Source organism: Gordionus sp. m RMFG-2023, chromosome 1 (genome assembly GCF_954871325.1).
Source record: "Gordionus sp. m RMFG-2023 chromosome 1, tfGorSpeb1-WG-v2, whole genome shotgun sequence".
NCBI classification, from domain to species: Eukaryota; Metazoa; Nematomorpha; class Gordioida; order Chordodea; family Parachordodidae; genus Gordionus; species Gordionus sp. m RMFG-2023.
In genome coordinates, this window is record NC_088775.1 from 68,441,649 (window position 1) to 68,462,686 (window position 21,038).

At 26.6% G+C, this 21,038-nt stretch overlaps 1 protein-coding gene and 1 long non-coding RNA gene across 2 annotated transcripts; one reads left to right on the plus strand and one right to left on the minus strand.

Annotated features, from left to right (window-relative positions):
• The first annotated feature begins 5,183 nt into the window (after nucleotides 1-5,183).
• On the plus strand, nucleotides 5,184-11,269 carry LOC135931858 (atrial natriuretic peptide receptor 1-like). Its single transcript, XM_065469164.1, has 7 exons — nucleotides 5,184-6,239; nucleotides 6,804-6,927; nucleotides 6,972-7,040; nucleotides 7,208-7,382; nucleotides 10,890-10,988; nucleotides 11,042-11,133; nucleotides 11,189-11,269. Exons 1-7 carry the CDS (start codon nucleotides 5,191-5,193, stop codon nucleotides 11,237-11,239), a joined length of 1,659 nt encoding a protein of 552 aa, XP_065325236.1. The 5' UTR covers nucleotides 5,184-5,190; the 3' UTR covers nucleotides 11,240-11,269.
• Nucleotides 11,270-18,509: 7,240 nt separating this feature from the next.
• On the minus strand, nucleotides 18,510-19,758 carry LOC135931384 (uncharacterized). The gene is made up of 3 exons (XR_010573032.1): nucleotides 19,726-19,758; nucleotides 19,345-19,486; nucleotides 18,510-18,598 (listed from the first exon to the last, which is right to left on the minus strand). It is a non-coding gene; the product is annotated as an uncharacterized LOC135931384 (long non-coding RNA).
• Between the last annotated feature and the right edge of the window lie 1,280 nt (nucleotides 19,759-21,038).

Consider the following 21,038-nt stretch of genomic DNA (forward strand, 5'->3'; position numbering starts at 1 on the left):
AATCGAATAAGAATATTTTATTTTATTATACGTTAAGATTACTAATAATTAGTGTTGTCAAATGGCTTATTTTTAAAAAGGCTTGCCAAATATTTTAACCAAAAAATATTACGCAAGCCTGAAAATTTTGTTCATCGATGGCAGAAAGGTTATGGCCATATATTAACAAAATCTCGAGGCCTGCTTAATATTTTCTGGCTAACTGGGTTAGTCTTTTTTAAAAATCGAGCCGTATAACAACACTTTTAATAATCAATTATTTGATTCCTTCAAAAGATTCGAATACGAATATAACAAGTTAGTTTTGAGATGTGTTTTTCGAAGCCAAATTTATATCAACACAATCGCACAAAAATGAATGTTAATATTTTGTAACAAAGTAGAAATAAAATGAGATATTTTTAGGAAAATGGAACAGAACACAAATGGAAAATATTCTTTGAAGAGCGGAGCAGGAACGCAAAAATGCCTTTGTTCCAGGTTCCTGATACTAACTAAAATATTATTTCTATTAATATAATATTTATTTATATAAATATTTAATATGCTAGAATGATTAAAATTATCTTTGCATATAGTTTTTAAAATATAAAGAAATTCAATTCCAAAATAATTTGCATAATATTTTGTAGTTATTATTTATAAAATTTATATTTGATTTTTTTTAAACTTAAAACAAACAGATCAATTATTTTTTAGGAGCTTTTCACGACTGCGTATTGATGAATGGAATGTCATTTCTTAAAATTTTAATAAACGAGTCGATTACACCTTACAATGTATCGTTATCTAATGCCATGTGGAATTCATCCTTCTATGGTTTAAAAATATTTGAATTAAATATAATTTAATATACTTTAAAAATGACTTATAGTGCTTTCCAAAATTAAATCTTAAAAATAAAATTTTATAAAGATCTATTTATTTTTAAAAACATATACATGCTTGAATAAATGAGAAGTTTTACTTCAATAGAAGAAAATTATATTCATTTTCTTATCAATAGGTGGAAAAATAAAATTTATAAAACAATTGTTTAAAAAGGAAATATTTATTGTCCAAATTTTTAAAATTTGCTTCAATTTAAAGAATACCGCTTGAAAAAATGCATTATTTGTTTAACATTAAATAATTATGTCAATATATCAATTATATTTTTAAAAAAAATTAAGCCCGACCCAGCCTGAACCAAAAAAATTTTTTAAAATAGACACGGCGCCACCCCGAAACCGATCTGGCCCGGGTCGGACTAGGGCTCGGTACGAGCCGGGCCGTGATTTGCAGATATCTGATATCAAAAATATTATTAAAATTAATATCACGCTTCCATACTCTAAAGCATATTTGTTAAAGTATACAGATGCATACATTTTGTATCCGTATCTTATCTAGATACAATTTTACATAAAGTATCTAGATCTAGATTAGAGTTGCCAGGTATGAAAAAATAATTGAATTGTGGGAGAATTCTATTATTATATGGTAGTTTAGCCTCCATTTTACTTTGGTAAACCCTCGGCAGCTTTTGTCCAAACTTTGGCCATTTCCGTGGTATCTTTGATTTTTATTTATATATTTATTTTAAAACATGCTGAATTATTTTTTTTTAAATTCATAAATGGTAGATTGTGTTGAAAGGGATTGGTATTTTTGAATTTGACGGCAACTAATCCATTAATAACATTTTAAAAGCAAATTGAATTTACTGATCTAATAAATAATAAATTTCCCTGTTGCTATTGGGAAACATAATAGGAAAATACAACCAAAATTGGACATTTTTTTGTTTATAAATTTTTTATTGTATATTTAAATTTAAAAAATTTATTTTTGAATAAAAATATGAGAGATTTTATGCTAGATTTTTGGTGGATTTGTAGAAATTTAAAATTGTAATAGATTTTGTGGAAGTTTGATAAGTGCTATACAACTGGGTAATGGATAACCCCAAAAACTCAGAAAAAAATCTAAAGATTTAATACTCGATTTTTTTAAATACCCCTTAGATTTAAAAAAAATAAATGTCAGGACAGGAGTTTAAAAGTGTTATTCATAATCATAAAGTATAGCACAACACAACCATGTAATGCACCTCTGAAAAGACATTTAATTTAGCCAAAAATGTGTCTAAGGATAAACGGGAATGCCTCATTGATGAAAACTTTGTAAATGTTTTATTATTAAAAGCTAACAGTAATATTCTATAATCATTTAATTATATATTTTATATATAAATAAATATCGAACTAAGTTATAAATGTTTAGTTTGATTTCAAAATTTGAGTTCAATAGACTTCTTATTTTGAAGTTATATATACCCTACATGATTTATATCGAAATACATTTTTAAAGAGGTATCGGTATATGATGCTTATTAAACCAGGTATCTGTATATAATATATTTGAAAAGTATTTTTCACAATTCTACTCCATTATATTTTTTAACACAAAAATCGAAGTTCTTATTCTCAATATAAATTAAGGTGTGACTGGTAGGGTATTAGTCGATCAAGATGGAGATAGAAGAGCTAATTTTTCGGTTTATGGTATGATAAATAAGACGACTGGGGAATTCGGGGAGATTGGAATATATATAGCAGAAAAGAATTCCCTTTATTTATTTGTTAAAGAATTAAATGAATACAATCAGACCATGGTCTCATTCGAAAAAAAAATCATCAATAAATTCTTGCTAAATCTCACGAATAACTATGAAGAAATTTTTTTCCCGACAAATTCTTTGATAGATTGGAGATACGGACACGCCCCTAAAAACATTCCTTATTGTACTTTCAAACCATTTGATCCAAGCTGCCCCCAAATGACTAGCAACAAATTGGTTAATGCAATGATCATACTAGGGTGCATAATCGTGGCAGTTATTTTCGCTAGCGTTTTTGGATTTTTATATTACAAGTATATAAAAATTTGTATCCCGATAATTTAAATTTAATTTGGGGGTGATTTAGTATCTAAGTTTTTTTTTTTAAATCAGGGGCCTCAGTAACCTTTACAATCTCAGGGGGCTCAAAAAAAATTTTTTTAAATTATTTTAAAATGACCTTTTTGAGATAAAAAAAACTTTCAAAATTTACAAGGGGCTTTTCTAACTTTTAATGGGGGGCCCCCCAGTGACGCTACTGTTTAAAATATAAGAGATGGAGTAATTTCTTAAATGATTACGTTTTTAAATATATAAATCGAAATTATAAAACACACATTAAATCAATCTCTATAAGTTTATAATTATTCTGCATATTTATTTAATCAAATAAAATTAATAAAAAACACTTTAAAGAACCGTGATCACAATTTTTTTTAAAATAGGGGGTGGGGGGGGGGGGGTGATAATAAAATGTTGCTTTTCTATAGATATGTAGGAAGGGACAGACTTGGAGAGGAAAGGACAAAAATACTAATTAATATATATTCTAGTCTTAGTTTATTCGTTTAAAAAAAATTAATTTAATAAAACAATTAAATTAGGCAATAACAATTACTTGCACTGTAAGATGGAACAATGGATAACAATACAATTACTTTAGCTATCGTAATGGCTTGCTTTATATTGAAGGCTTCATTATTACCGCTATTTATTTGTCTTAATTTTCTCCCTAATAATGTGATAAATTTAAGAAATTCCTCACCAAAATTACCAAGAGTATTGGCGAAAATGGGATAAAAATAATACTAACGATATCTGATATTTATCTATTTTCAAGATTTCTACGGAATGCTAAAAAAATTTTTAAATTAAAAAAAGTTCCTCTATCGGAACTCTAAATATAAATATGTTAAATTGAGCATATTAAATAATCATAATTATAAACAAATAAATTGTAAATAACTGATTTACGTAATTCGTTTATTTCTTTAGATTAAAAAATATTTTTATGCATTATTTATAATTGCTTATAATCATGTTTAAAAATTTCCAAAATTTGTTTTAGGGACCAGAAATTAATAAGAGGACTGACCCCAACCCCCTGCCTCCTCCCTTCTACATGTAATTAGAGCCTCGTTTTAAACTTAATAAAATTTATTTAAAAAATTGCAGAAAATATTTGAACGATATTTACTTTTCGTCTGAAAAATGGAAGATTTCATGGCACACCATCAAACTGATTCATCTCAAGCCGTCACTTACAGAAGGACATTTCTCACCCGTATAATTAATTTTTGTTACTGCATTGCAGGAACGTAACCCTTTATTAGATAAAAATTATATGATTATTTTTAGAGATATTTTTAATTACGAAACAAAACTTTTTAAGTTACTTATATACTTAAAAAAATATTTTTTATGCAATTTATGATATAGGAGAGGACAACAAATATTATATTTAACGAAATTAAAAATTTAATTAGAAAGTTGTATCGATGAGGTTGTGAGAATCTTATTTACAATTATTTAATATTTTTTATAATTTTAAAATGAATTTAGACCATGTCGAATAATGATTCCTTAGTTACCAACTATGGAATCTACCAAAACAAAACCATATTCATTAAAAGATTTACACCTATTATCGATAAATTTGAAATGGATGGAGATCTTTTAAAAGAAATCAACAATATTAAGGATATCAGCCACGATAACTTGGGAAAGTTTATTGGGATAGCTATAGACAAACATGCAAAGCTATATGGTGTGATAGTTGCATTTTTAGGAAGGAGAAATTTGACCGAAATATTAGCTAAAGAAAACATTCAACTCACCTGGAATTTAAAATATTCCATTATAAACGATATAATTAAGGCATGTTATATATTAATTTATTTATGTATTAGCACAGAATATAATAATCTTTTTCAAAGGAATTATTTCAATATATCATTTAGGGAATGACATATTTACACACGACCAAAGTTTATTGTCATGGTAGACTCCGATCATCTCAAATTATTATAGACAATCGGTTTGTGGCAAAAATTACTGGATATGGGTTGCCTTTAATCTATCAAAATCAAGTTTCGTTAAATCGTTTGTCAAAAATGCCTAAAAAGTATATTAAAAATTTGTTGTGGGTGGCACCGGAGTTTCTAATGACCGACAATAATATTAACAAAAATAAAGCTTTGAGAAACTCAGATAGAAATCATTTGCCTTATGACAACAAAGACCAGCGCAATAATTTCCTAATAAAAATAAAGGCCTTGTCTAAAAACTTACAAAAAGATTTGACTAAAATGTACAAAACGAAAAATAGTAACTTAACCCAGGCTTTAGAAAACTTTATGAAACCTAAGGTTGTCATTACACCACCTAATACTGGTGATGATGCCAATCGGGAATGCACTGTTGACAATAAAAAGAATGAGATGTCTAATTGGAAACTAACTTCGATGGGGCTTGCCCAATGGGATAAAAGGCCTTATAGCCAAAAAGGAGATGTCTATAGTTTTGCAATTATCGTGTCTGAAATAATAACTAGAAAACCTCCCTTTTATTATAATCTTCTAAGACTTCGTAACAAAGAAAATGAGAATGAAAAGGTCAACTTGAATAGTAAAACAATCCAATCCCCACGGTTTCCTCTATTTGAAGTAAAAATTCGAAACGAGAGTTCTTACGATCACGCGGAAACAAATAAATGCAAAGTTAGGAGAAAGAATTTGTTATATGGCGACAAATTTCACCTCAATCATACGACGAATAGAGATGCCACATCTTGTTCAGCTAATGATGGGATTAATTCCAGTCAAGATTATCACAGTGAAACACTACAACTTATCAAACTTATTCAAAACGAAGACAAACCGATATGTAGACCACTGATCACATATCTTGATAATCCTGATGAAAATGAAACCCATAATATTAGCTCTATAAAATCAACCTCGGATAATAACTATACGATCACCAAAGACATCAATAATATAAACTATACAATCACAGATATAAGAAGTTCCATCTATTTGTCGCGCAAAAAAGGGCGATCCGATTTGTCGAGTTATGTAAGCCAAATAACGTGTCCAGATAAATATGTGATAAAACTCATGGATCTAATGAAGAATTCTTGGAACGAGGATCCTAAATCAAGGCCATCCTTTTCGCAAATCTCCATTGAGTTTAAAGCTATATCTAAGCATATAGATTTTAATAACATAATAGAGTCACTGCTAGAAAGAATGGAACAATATGCTAATAATTTGGAGAAAATGGTAGCAGAAAAAACTCAAGCATTTTTGGAGGAAAAGGAAAAGGGTGACGAAATATTATGTCAAGTATTACCAAGGTTGAAAATTTTGATTATATTTTATTTGCATACCGGATGATCAAAAAAAGCTTCGTGTTTTGAAATCGTTTTAACTCTAAAAGACGTCACTTGTTTTTTAAAATGAAATTTCATATTTTATTAAAAGGGTGTATTCCTTAAATTTTTCATAATTTGATCAATTCGTTGTATTTTTAAATTGAAGTCAATTATACTAAAATTTGACAAAAAATATCTATAGCTTCTCAATTTTAACTTCATGAAAAACCGATAAAGTTTACAATTTTAGCAAATTAAGGGCAAGTCTTTATGAAAATTTAGAACTTAAATGATTTATGGCGCGCCTTTATTTTGAAAGATCTGATTTCGTTAGAATCTTATTCTAACATGTATAGAGTATTCAAAAAAAAATTCAAAAGTTTATTGAAAAATTGTCTAAAATTAACAGGGTAGGTCCCTATATAGATGCTGGAATACTATTCCGCCAATGAAATTAAAAAATAGTGGTATCACTATAATATAATTTATTTAGGGTTAAAATTTTGCAAACCAAATTTGTTATGATTATTAATTTTAAATATTTAGGGCTATTGCCGAAAGACTAAAACGTGGTTTGAAAATTCAACCGGAAGAATTTGAAAGTGTAACCATATATTTTAATGATATCGTTAATTTTACTCAACTTTCAGCTACCAGTACGGCTATGGAGGTATTATACCCTAATAATTTAAATTCTATATTTATTTATTTCAGATTGTAGACTTTTTAAATGACTTATATAGTTGTTTCGACAATATAGTTGAAAAATTTGATGCCTACAAAGTATTGAAAAAATATCTTAATTTAATTTATTCATATCCACAAAAACATTGATATTTAATTTTAAGCATTTTTTTATTTTATTAATTTAACATTAACATTAACATAATGTATAATTTGTGCCATCCTTTTTTATTATTCTTAATTATAAATAATACATTAACTTCAAGGTTGAAACAATTGGTGATGCATATATGGTAGCATCAGGGTTACCATTGCGGAACGGAAATAAACATGTACAGGAGATCGCGAGATTATCATTACTTATTTTAAAAACTGTCAAAACGTTTAAAATTAGGCACCGTCAGAATGATTTACTTAAAATTAGAATAGGATTCCACTCAGGTTGGTTGGTGTATGTTAAATATTTTTAGCTCACATTTATTTTTATTGAATTTTGAAAAAATAAAAATAATTATTTATAATGCTATTCGTATATATCGATGATAAAGTATATATAAATTAAAACTGATTGAGTTATATGATAAATCTAGATAATGGCATTGCAAATTAAGCATAACTAAGATTATAGTGAATTTCATGACATCGGAGCAAAAAACATCATTTTACGAACTGACCCCCCTAATATTTATAAAAATCTTAAAGTTTGACTCTCGCGTCTACCCAAATTGGCTTCAACATATGTTTTAAATATCAACCCTAGTGCATATCTATTTTTTTAAGCATATACTTCATATTTGAGTTTTGGTGGTATCAGAGAGATCAGGTAATTTTCTAATAAAAATTTTATACTACACATTAAGCTCCTCTTTCCCTTCAAGCGAAATTAAATAGATACAGATACTTATGATTTTTCCACATCTTTCAGTTTTACCAGGGGAACTCTTCCTAATCAAATTTGTTTTATCTAAAAAAAATTGACCTTAAAAATACGGCTATCGGCTTGGATAACGGTAACACAGGTTATAACCTGTGAAAGAAACAAATTCAGCTATTAAAAAATATGTTTATATATAATAGTTTTATCAACGAGCCGTATATAAAACAAATCATATTTTGGCGTATATTTTTCTCAAAAATCAAGTAAATAATGATTGCTATTTTGTGAATTAATATAAGGGAGACCGGAGATAAGTAGCCATACTTTTACTCATGATACATTAAAGATAAAAATGTTACCTTTAATGAAAAAAATTTAATATTAATGTGAAACACAGACATTAATCTATAAAATAAAATCTCTATCTATAATATATTTTAGATTGGATTATTTAAGGTGAAACTGAAAGTCTTTAATTACATATACCCTATGTTGACTGGCCATACTATTTATCACCAATATGAAATATTTGAAAGATATGTAATATATCGAATAATTTATAGTCTTTAAACAAAACTGAACCCGAACTGATATTTGTTTCGGTTCAATTCCCTGTTTTTAATTAATATTGTTTGATATTTATAAATTTTCGGCTTATTTAAAAACGACTGTGAATCCATAGCCCTTTACCCCCATCTCTTATCTATCTTGGTAAAATTCCAAGCTAGATTCTGACGCATTCAATAAAATGTTTTCAACATATACAATTTGAGACAAAATAATTCAATAAATAAGAAGTAAATTTAGATATAATAACCAATAAACATTGGAATATAACTTTGCATTGTTAGCTTTTTAATTAGCCCTTTACCCCCATCTCTTATCTATCTTGGTAAAATTCCAAGCTAGATTCTGACGCATTCAATAAAATGTTTTCAACATATACAATTTGAGACAAAATAATTCAATAAATAAGAAGTAAATTTAGATATAATAACCAATAAACATTGGAATATAACTTTGCATTGTTAGCTTTTTAATACTGGGGAATCGCAATTATTTTATTTTTCTTTCAAAATTAAAATAACTTCAAAAAAGGGAATTATCGATTAATATCATGAAATATAATTTAATAAATTTCAGAAAATTTAATATGGCTTATCAAAATTATATGGTTTGAGCTCCCTAATGACGATATTTAAATATTTAATTTCGAGATAGTATAGAATATTTTACTGAGTGTGAACTGTAAAGGTTATGTATTGATCAGTGGCGTCGCTAGGGGGGGGGGGCATAGCCCAAGCGAAAAAAATTTTTTTTAATGGCTCCTTAATATCCCCTTAAACTAAATATAAATTATTTTGATTGCCCACTGAATGATTTCTTTTATAATTCTATTAAGTAATATATAGATATAATTTTATTATTTAGAAATTAATAAGACTATTTAAATTTATATTAAATGAATATATTTCAATTATTAGATTAGATTAATACATATAAATTATATTTTCACTATGTCAGCTTGCAATCAAATTCTGTATTAAAAATATAATATCAATAACTCACTAAATATTAATTAAGCTTCAACAGTTGAAGTTATTGATTTTTATTATTTAATCCTAATTAAATAAATATAATCATATATTATTTGAAAATTAACAAATTTAATATTGTAATTAGCTGAGTTCAAAATGACTAATCAACTGTAAATTTATTTTGAAATTTTATTATCATACCTTAAAAGTGTTTTCAAGGTCCAAATAAGTATAAGAGATTTCTTTATAAAAAGTAGTAGACATATAGTTTAATATCCTCTACTATATACAGTTGTTTATAAAATATTAGATATAATGCCACTTTTATAGACGTATTTGACAGTTATATAATATATTACAGTTAATATTATAATAACTAATAAATGGTTTTGATAATAAATATAATAACAAATTGCATTCGTATTTAACGCCATCTATTTAGTTATAAATAATTTTTAAAATTAAACATTTTATTATTCATCCTGCAATAGATCTAATAAATTTGATATCTTTTCTTCTCTTTTTTTACGTGTTTTTAGGAAAGCTATTTTTTCTTTTTCGAAAAACAGTCTTGAGTTAAATTTTTAATACAAGTATATTTTTGATATTATTACAAACTACTATTATTTTAAGATATAATATACCAAGGTGGTGTGACAATATATAAAATCTTAATTGTTTCATCATATCATTCTGGTCCTTATTTTATAGTTAAAAAATGTTTCATTTCTAATATGGCATTGCCGTGTAAATAACTCCAGGCTTCAATATATTTGCATAATTATTTCTTCCAAAGATTTTTAGTGTTTTTATTTTATCAATTTATCCAACATAATAAATTCTGATATTAGTTTACATCGTGAGTGTCATGGCTATTACTGCAAATTAACCAGCATCTATAATTTGTGTTGCTTATAATTTCAGATTATTACTATAACGGCTGAGAGCATATAATTGCATATTTTAGATAATAATGGTCAACTGTATAGTCGTTTATATATCATTTAAAATGGAAGATAATCTTTTAGAAATTTAATATCTCACAATAATTTTCTCGATTACTTATCTCCATAATGTCATCTAAGAGGAAGCTCTAACCACCATATAGTTTTATTTGGATTGTTCGTTTATATTCTCTCCTACAAAAATTGTTGATTTGGTTTAGGCCTATAAATTTTTTCTTATTAGTCCATTCTATAAAACACTGTCTAAAATGGTTACAGAGAATTATACTAGTTTGATAACCTTTTATCAATGTAAGTTGCTAAGAATTATATTATTGCATTATGTGATTTTTTATATGCATAAATGACAAAACATGAAAATCAGAATAATTGTTCAGAGTTAACAAATTTAAAAAAAGTATAATATATTAATATAAAACCCGGCCGAAGGCCAGGCAAAAGCGGCCGAAGGCCCCCATAAAAATTTTTTAGTTGAGCCCCCTGAGATTGTGAAGGCTAGCGACGCCCTTGGTATTGATTTAATGTAATTTGATATTCTAATCTAATCTTACCTCATATATTTTTAAAGGACCGTGCGCCGCTGGTATAGTAGGTCTTAAAATGCCTAGATATTGTTTATTCGGTGACACAGTTAATACAGCATCGAGGATGGAATCGAACGGTGAAGGTTAGCTATATTTTAAAATATTAACATCTAAACCATATCTATATTTTTTTCAGCTTTAAAAATACATATTAGTGAAAGTTCAAAATGCTTACTTGATAATTTCCAAAATTTTATCATGGAGGAAAGAGGAATGGTTGAGATCAAAGTGAAATTTAAATTACTTTTTAAAAGTATTTTTATTTTTTTAAATGATGGAATAGGGCAAAGGACCAATGAAAACGTATTGGCTGCTATCAGAAATAGAATCATAAATATAATTTGTGTAAATAACAAGTTTGGAAGTGAATTGCTTATCGAGATAACAAAAATATATTATTTAAACATCATTTTTTATGTTCCTGTCAGATTTTATTTTTAAACTGTGAATAAAATGTTAATAGGTTATTAAACAAAATATAGTCGTATAAAAGTCTACAACGGGCGAATTTTAGTCGAAATTATTTAAGAGTTGTGCAGATGGATGGGTTAATATATTTTAAAAACGACGGAGATGGACTTTTATTTATTATAAATTTATTTATTATTTGATATTTCATGTTTTATAAGTTTAAGTAAATAATGAAGGTCAAGGACTGATTTACTCGATTCCACAATCAGAATTTTTTATTAGAAAAAGTGGCCGACGGAATTTAGATCGAGATTAAAAAATCAAATGGAGTTAATTTATCGGTTAAAAATATATTAAATAAAATAAACAAAAATCAAATCATTCAAATAATTTTTAAACATTTGGGAGGTGGGTTAAGCAATATTTTTTAATAACGAGAGTAAATTTTTCTAAAAATACTCATTTAATTTTCTAAAAAGATTGCACATATCGATATAAAAAATGAGGTAAATATTATATATAAATATGATTTATTATACGCTTATCCTATTCAATTGCACCCACAATATTAGCTTCAATTTCTTTCCTCAATATTCAAAATCTTTGGCTCATTATGCTAAATGCTCTTTCAACACATTGCTTCATTTCTTTAAAATATCAATTATATGTTATTTTATCCTCATTATTAGAAAATCTAGATTTTTTTCTGTCAATTAATATACACTTCATATTTGAGGTCGAATCAACATTGGCTGCTAGTGCATAGTTATATAGGGGTAACGGTTATATGAAAATTATTTCTTTTACTTTAAGTTATAAAAAAACGTTTTACTTAGAGAAATTGAAAGTCAATTAATTATTAATATCAAACTTATTTTGTTTACAACATAATTTAAATTTTAATTGCCCCCTATTTTGTTCGATATTAACTAACCATACAAAATTCGATAATAAACAAGTAATTTCAATTTTGTTGAACAAAGGCTGTTGGTTTTCGATGTTATGATGGCTAAGAATATTGGCACCATAACGATAAAAAAACCATAAAAGGATGGGATTGTTTGTAGATAAGCACTTCTTTTACTTTCCCTTATTTTGTTCGTTGGATTAAATTTGACCATGCTTACTATTGCATAGTAACGTGCTATATTTTGATTTACATTTTATAATAAACGATAGGTCCAAATTGATATGTATCGAACACTGGTTGCATTTTTATTTTATATCTTCTACCTCATTAGTTTTTAAAGTGCCGTTATCACTGGACCACTTTAAAATAAAGGATATATTTATATTAATGTGTCGAACCCTTTGTGCATTTTTATTTTAGGACCTCTACCTCATCAGTTCTCAATGGTCAAAGCTACTCCTCCTAATCTTACCGAGAATTAGCCGGCGCACTAAATCTTATGACTACTCTCGTCCCCTCCACGTTCCGTACTCTAAATAATCCTGTGACCTCAAATATAGTATAAACAAAAATATAATAAATTACAAATAAAGCAGACGATGCACACGATAAAATTTATAATGTAAACAAAAAATGTATAATTTTGAAAATATTTAGCAATACTTCATTTTTTATTGACATCTTCTAACCTTATGAGCGAACGATATGTATGGCCATTAAATCGATGTTGTTAAAAATCTAAAATTTGAATGAATATTAAATATAATTGAGAAAAAATATAACTGAGATGGGAAAGTTACATTGTGGATGAACGGTAAAGCGTCTTTGTAACATATAATATTTATTTAACCCTTCAATACTCCATGGGGGTATATAAAACCCCAGGCATGATAGAAATGATATCGTATAAAAACGGTTAATTATTATGATTTGGATTCTTCAATAGCTTCATCAAATATATCTTAGAATCTATATTCCAAATTTCATATATTTCGGTTGAGTAGTTTTTAAGATATAAGCATTTTGTGACTGATTAGGGTTTGTGAGACCTCATCACTATAAATTCGTAATTTTTAAAAAATTATTATAATTATAAATATACACTACTATATTATAAAATTTATTAAAAAGTAATTTAAATATCTTATATTTTAAATGAGATATATGAAGAAGAAAACAGGAACATTTTTTCTGATGGAGTTATTTTATTTTTATTTTCACCAGCTGGCTCATTTCTCGAATTATTTTATCATTTATTATGATTTATGCAGATTTTGAAAGCAAATATAAAATTATTCAAGATGTAATATCATTTTACTTGAAATGATTATGACAATGTAATTACTGGGGAGGATGAAGATTTTAAATATGATAGTGATCATGATACACGATCTGAATTAGATGAAGAAGATATGTTAGTTGAAACATACAATAGATTTAAATATTATTTAGGTAAATATGTAAGCATTTATCATAGTATATTTCTCTTTAAAATTAGCTAAAAATAAGGTTACTAAATGGAAAAAGGATTTTCCTAATCAAAGAATAAGAACTCGTCGACAAAATTTAGTTATTCATCTGCCAGGAGCATAGGCGTAGCCAGGAATTACATAAGGGGGGGGGGGGGGAATTAAAAAATTACTGGGGGCTTCGCCCCCAGACCTTCTTTTGGGCGGGCCCAGTTAGAGAATATATTACAGTTAATAGTTTAACAAATTTTACTAATCAATGCTCTTGATATTAAATATAGCAACAATTTGAATTATTTAACGCCATCTATTTATTTTAAGTAAAAATGATATTTAAATTTAATCTTCATATTATTTATCCCACAATGTCTTTAAAAGATATTTTCTGATGTCCTTATCAATATTTTATAGTTTTCTGTAAAATATATAATTCGCTATATTGGTAAAAATTACTTGATTGTCATTTGATAATTAGATATACTGTAAATCTACGACATATAATATTCCACTGTTTGTATTGTGCTTTAATATTTTTTTAATTTATGATTTAATTTTATCAATAGTTTTATAATTATATTTTACTTTTATTAAGATAAATAAATTAAAATTACTCACTTTATAAAAAATTATATTTGATATATTATATTATTTAGTAATTTTATGGATCTATTATTAATAATTATAATACATTTCACTTCTGTCTTAAGACTTATCTTTGGCTTATATTCCATTTATTAAAAGACATTTTTGGTTCATTTTATATATTTATAAATATATTTTCCCAAAAATCTATAAATTATGATGAATAGTTTTATAAAATATCAACTTTTACATTCTTTCTTTTAAATTATTATTTAAGATATATGCATACATATTTGAGGGTCAGGGAGTGGGGGGAGGACTAAGGGGGATATCTTTTATTAGCTAAAAATGATATTTACCAAAAGTGATAAATTTCTGAAAAGGGGAATTTCCCCTTGCCCCTCCCCCCCCCTGGCTACGCCTATGGCCAGGAGTAAAAGAATATAGGAAAGGACACTCCAGAAAAAAAGTTTTGACGTGTTCATAACACCAAAAATGATTGAACAGTTTATATATCATACCAATGAAAAATTAAAATTATAAGTAAAAACTATACTGACAAAAATTTTCAACAAATATGGCATACAATTGAAACAACTTATTAACAGTTAATTAACTTTATTTCAGAAAATATTCGCAATCTTTCAATCAAACGCTGGTGTTAATTAAATTTTAATAATTGTAAAAGATTTTTAAATTTATAAGATCGTCGTTTCTAATTGAATCAGAATCATGCCCCATTTTAAATATTGTCATAATATGAAGAAAATAAAGTATAAAAAAGTTTTCTATATAACTAAAAGAATTGTATAATGTCCTAAAATAAGGTTTTTTAAAAATTGGATTAAAGAAATATAAATTAGTAAAAGCGAATGTTCGTTAATTAAAATATATATCTTATTTTAAATAAAAATTCATTATTTTTATTTGTTTATTTAGCCATACATAATAAAGCAATTATAATTTTTGAAATTAAAACATTTTTTTAAGCTGTGTAAAAAATCATAACAAAAAAAAGTGCCCGTTATACATTCGTTATTCTGGTCAAATAATATACAAGTATATTTAATTGAATCAATTCGAAAAGTAAACATTTAAGCTGCTAATAATTTGAAAGTAAATAATCTAGATAACGAATCTATTAAAGATATAAATAAATCGTGAAAACTTAGTGATTCTTAATATTTACAAAAAAAAATGATGATGCAAAATAAATATAACTCAATACAATAAATACCAAAGTAAATTAATTAAAATTTTTAAATTTGGTATTATTGATCTGTGCAACAATTGTCATTAAACGGTACTTTTCAGAGGCATCATTAAATTTTTTAAATTTGGAAAATTCCTATCCCATGTATTTAAATGAGAGAGGGCTTTGTTGATAACATCACACCAACCTTTCAATTGTTCTTTATTATCGGTAGATAAAAGATACCTTAAGGCATTAATAAAAATATAATATACATAGACATAAAATCCAAGATCGCATGGAAAAGGTGTTTTTAAAAAAAATTTGTTCTATGCAAAATATTTTTGATAACAGACAAAATCTATTATATTGATAAGACATTTTTGAGCTTTATATTGACAATAGCTGTTATAATTAAATCGTTAAATTGCATCGAATAATATATAATTGACTTATTTTTTTTATCAGTACCTAAGAGTGTTTTTTGCCAGATTTTCTCCCTCCATATCGGTCTCCAGCACGATACTTTTATCGCAAAATGATTCTTTGAAAACATTTAACTCCAGGGTGTTAGGCCTAGGGCATTTCTCTATAGAAACTGGTCTTACGCTATTTTCGACGCAAGCTGTTAAATCAATTTTGCCTATGGGAGACTAAATTTGCAAATAAAAGGTCAAAAAAAATAAAACATTGATGATAATGTATTTGTATTTATTCCAGTATTAAATCAGTGTTTTTGTTATATTATAGAATGTTAATCTTATATATTAGCAGCAGATTACACCTAATTTTTGCTAAGATTTAAAAAAAACGGTTAATGTAACTTATATATTTGACATTATTTTAATCCATTTTAAGTTATATTAATATTATTTTTAAAAATATACTTTATTATTCTCGTTCTCCGGGTATTTCCAGTAGGAAATATATTGTCCAGAGAGCACAAACCATCCTCTATTCCAGGATCCCAATCCATCAATCACCTCAAACATATTCTTAAATAAAAATAAAACATTCATTATTACAACCTAAAAAATATTAAATATAAGTTATAGGGTTTTACTTTTTAAGCCAATAAAATAAATATTTTAATATATTAAGAGCTAATATCAACATATTATTTCTACTTCGCGGTTTTCATTTTATTTTAATAGTTTACGATATACAAAAATGGTGTAATTTACGAGAAATCCTCTGTGGTATAGCTGTGTGTGACATTTTAAATTCATCAAAACGCTACCCTGTAAAGGTGATAATTGTGGTACCTTAAAATATAATGGTTAATTAATTTGCATCGCATTCTTTAACATGAATATCAATATTCTTAATAACTTTACATCGTTCATCCGTTTATTCCTTTTTATTTAATTGTGTTGAATCAATTTCATAAATTCATTTAACCCTTGAGTGATGGAAGATGGGGAGGGGGGGGGGGTATATCAACATCTTTAGTGACCTTCTATTCTATGCTAAATATTTTGTACAAATTTCATAGTGACTTAATTAACATTATTTATTTATTTTTGATCAACTCAAGGGTTAAAAAAAGGAAATAATCTTAGGAAGGATTAAATTGAAAATAAATAAAACTTCATTGCTAAAAAAACCCTTTTAAGGCTAAAATTCCGGTTCCTATTATAATAGTCCCTTTTAGTTATGGTGGTGAACCCGCTCAACACAAATATCCCTGCATCAGAATAATTTGTATTTTCATCTTCCGAAATGTCCTTATTGCAAAAATTGGAGTTAGTATCCTTATCTTTGTTCACAAGAATGTTAGAAGAATTAGAATTATTGTAGAATTTTTTTTTGCTGGGAGTCAGTTTCTTCAGTAAGGTAGAAGGGCTATTTGAAAAATGAGCGCTTGATAATGGAGAGTTATAATTTTGATGAGGGCTATTAACAAGTTTATCGCTTGATTTAACGTACTTTAAAAATATATATAATGTAAATTGTAACAATAATTCAATAATTTTCGGCATATCCTGAGTGAGGCAGAAAATAAGTAGTCTTTTTTTAAGCAAAAGAATTACTCAAATGATATTCAAAATTAAAACACATTCAAAAGATATTAATTGTAATACTATTTAAAAGGTATCAATTCATATATATGAAAGGGAAACTTAAATAAAAAATATCATTCTTACCAATGTATAGACCTCGAACTCTATCTTCCAGTCACCCTTCATTCCATGTATATTAATGCAATTATTGATATTAACGGATTTCGGCATTTGAAGAGTAGTATTAGCGTTGGCGTTAAAATTATTGTTTGACCTGGAGGCAAAATTTTGCATTTTACCACCAGTGTTCCGTGTGTCAAACGAATTTGGAGCAAAGGGAGTTAATTGAGTGAAAACCAAATGGGGGCCATATTTAAAAAGGCATAAAAAATAGTAGTCCAAATACTTGTGAGCGAAAGGTTTGCCTGAAAAATAAATAAACAACGCGAATAGTATGATGGTAAAAATAGAATGCTCGTAAAATTTAGATAAAGCTACTGAATTTCAGAATATCATATTTACAGTAAAACTTGGTCTAATTTAAGATCTTGATAATTAGGATACTAAAACGACAAATAAATTTGCCTCATGGAACTTCCAATTAATTTTTAAAAAGTGAATTCTTTGATAAATCCAGCACCATCCTATTTTGAATTGAAATGTAGGTGAAATATTATTTGAATTTCAAAAGTATCAAAAAAAAGACAACAATGAACATTTAATTTGGGCAAAAATTCTGGTCTCAAAGAGCGCCTAGAATAAACATGTTATGCCTTATTATAAATATTCAGTAAATTATGGCACTAGCAATTAAACTATCTCCATTTTCTTGCATACAGTCAAAATGAAATCTGGCGTGAACGAGAATTGATAAATATAAATTTTTCCCATAAACTAAAGAGAAAAAAATTATTAATAAAAGATTTACTTAAAAAATCGGGCTTGAGTATCAATTTGATATTGGTAATGTTAAGAAATCCCTCCGAATCATTGTTTGAGGGCTCGGCAGATATCATGTAGGGAGAATATTCAATGTGGTTAGTTTCTTTGGCTAATTTCGTCAATATTTGTTTTTCTTCTTGTTTCAGCCGCCCTATTTCGGAGAGCAACAATTGTCGTTTTTGTCCTTTGTTTTAAAATTTTTTTTAATTTGTTATATAATAGTTATTCATCATTGTAATTAATGCTATAATAGAGGAAAACAACATCGATTCGATGATCCATAATTAATTTAGAAATGAGTGATATCAATAGCTTTAATCACTTAAGGCAATCTTAAAAGTCATTTTTTAAAAAATTTTAGGTTAGCTTAAAAATTCATTTAATACAAATATAAAATATTTTAAGAGTGGTAAAAATTAAAATGCTTTTCTGAATATGCATCCCTCCCCAAAGACACTTAGAAAATAATTTGCTAAAAAAAACTTTGATAACCAATATAGAATAACGCCAAATCTTAAACAAATATATATATAATGATCAATTCTATATAATTTTGGAAAAAAAAATTCCAGTGTTTAATTGTGAGACAACGTCACGGATTATACAATTTTGCAAATATTTTTCCTAAATTTTTTAAAGTGTTATAAATCATTCATAAATAACTTGAAAATAATCATAATATAATACAACCAAAATTTTTTTTATATAAATTTAGTTTTAAAACAAAATCTCAATAATTGTTCTTAACTCTAGAGATCATCCTGAAGCTGTCCAGCAAGATTCTTTTATTTAGACAAATTCAGGTAAGATCCGAACAGAAAATTCTGGGCCAGGTCTAGTTATCTCTAATAAAGTTTCATCAATTTTCAAAAGGCATTTTTAAATTTTCAAAAAAATATCAAGATTTATACATAAAATATATCTATATACTAGCTATGAAATTCAACTTTTCGGCCTCGATTCTTTCTTGGGAGACGTTCGACATATTCTTTTTGTCGTTTCTGAACAACAATAAGGCCTGGCTTATTTGAGTTATGATGGTTTGTTGGTACTCAACTTGATTATTCAGTTCCTAAAAAAATTTTAATGTTTATTTTATTTTAGTGTAAATTTTTTTTTAGTAAATTTAACCATTTTTATGCCAAATATTAAAGGAATCATTCATATTTTATTCTGATTTAAAATTGACTATATCCATTGATATTATATGCCTCTGCGGCTAAAAATAATTATGATTTTTATATAAATCCAATACATTTGATCTGAAAAAGAATAAAATATAAACGGTATTTTAATTTATTCCTTTAAAACTTTAATTCGCTCCGAATATGTCTTGTGTCTGATCACCTTCTCAGAGCTGCTAAATTTATCCAAGTTTTCGCGATTAAATGCGATAACAGGAGAAAGCGAAGATTTATTGACGGAATTATCATTACTAGAAGACGACAGAAGTTTGGTGTAAGATTGTGGCATTTCATTGCAATTGAAATTTTGATGGTCGTAGGTTATAATTTTATTGATAACAGCGGGCTTGTTATTCGCATTATTGATTTTATTTGTGGGGTTTGATGGTAAGATCGTGAGCTCAGAAGGTAGCTTTTGAGGGGTCTTCGACTATTTATTTTAAATTTTATAAAATGAAATAAATATGGTGAAAAAATTTGGATTTTAAATATAAACATATATGTATATACTATATACATTTTGTAAAGATCGTAATAATAGTTGATTTTTTAAAATTATTAAGGGATAGGCTAAAAAAAATTATAAAATGACTGATAATGTTATTCAAAGTAACTTTTCCTTTTAATAATGTTGTCGAGCATTTAAAGGTTGTATATTTTCAGTTCTTTTAAGAAAACATTATTAAGCATGTTATAATTGTTACACAAAATTCAAATGGTTTTTTGTTAAAATTTTAAAGCATTAATAATCAAAAAATTATATTAAGTATAAAGTATGTACCATAAAGGAATTATTTAATTTTCAAAACAATATTTTTCTTGGAAAAAAGAAGAATAAGAAGAGTAAGTAAAAAGTATGGAACATATTAATTACGAACATCGTTAAACAAGCAATTGTCAGAGTTTGAAGGGGAACTAAATTCTTCGGTGATTTTGTCAAAATCGCTCAATCTGAGACTCAGATTAAGTTCATTATTGACCATTATAGATAGATCGTGGTTCTGTAAAACGTCCTCCTTGTGATCCAGTTTATAATTATCATATGCGAATATTTGTTGGTGAACAGGGAGAGATGAGGCTTGTGTTATTTTAATGTGATGTTGTTCCTGTTGCAAATAAAACAACTTTTATATATGTATGTACTGCTTAGCGCTGGTACTTATATTAGTTCTATTGAATTAGAATTAAATCAAGCTTCGTCATGCAAAATTAAAAAAAGGTACAACCACTACCCGATTTTTCTTATATAATGATTATAGAAACTTTACTATAAATATTTTGCTAAAACCCCCAAGTTTTAACCTATATATCTTCTTGAAGATATATATAAAAATTTTAAATAAATATATAACTTCACAAACATTGTTATCTTCATTTTTTTCGGGTACTCCCCTGTTCTCATCCTCTTTAATTTTCGCTAAATTTATTTTTATATATTAT

Bases quoted from the DNA above. Each gene is read 5' to 3' on its own strand.
- LOC135931858 (XM_065469164.1), top strand. From the start codon at position 5,191: ATGTACAAAACGAAAAATAGTAACTTAACCCAGGCTTTAGAAAACTTT. The intron at 7,041-7,207 runs GTATTGAAAAAA...ATTAACTTCAAG, and splicing joins AAAAATTTGATGCCTACAAA to GTTGAAACAATTGGTGATGC. The intron at 7,383-10,889 runs GTTGGTTGGTGT...ATATTTTTAAAG, and splicing joins TAGAATAGGATTCCACTCAG to GACCGTGCGCCGCTGGTATA.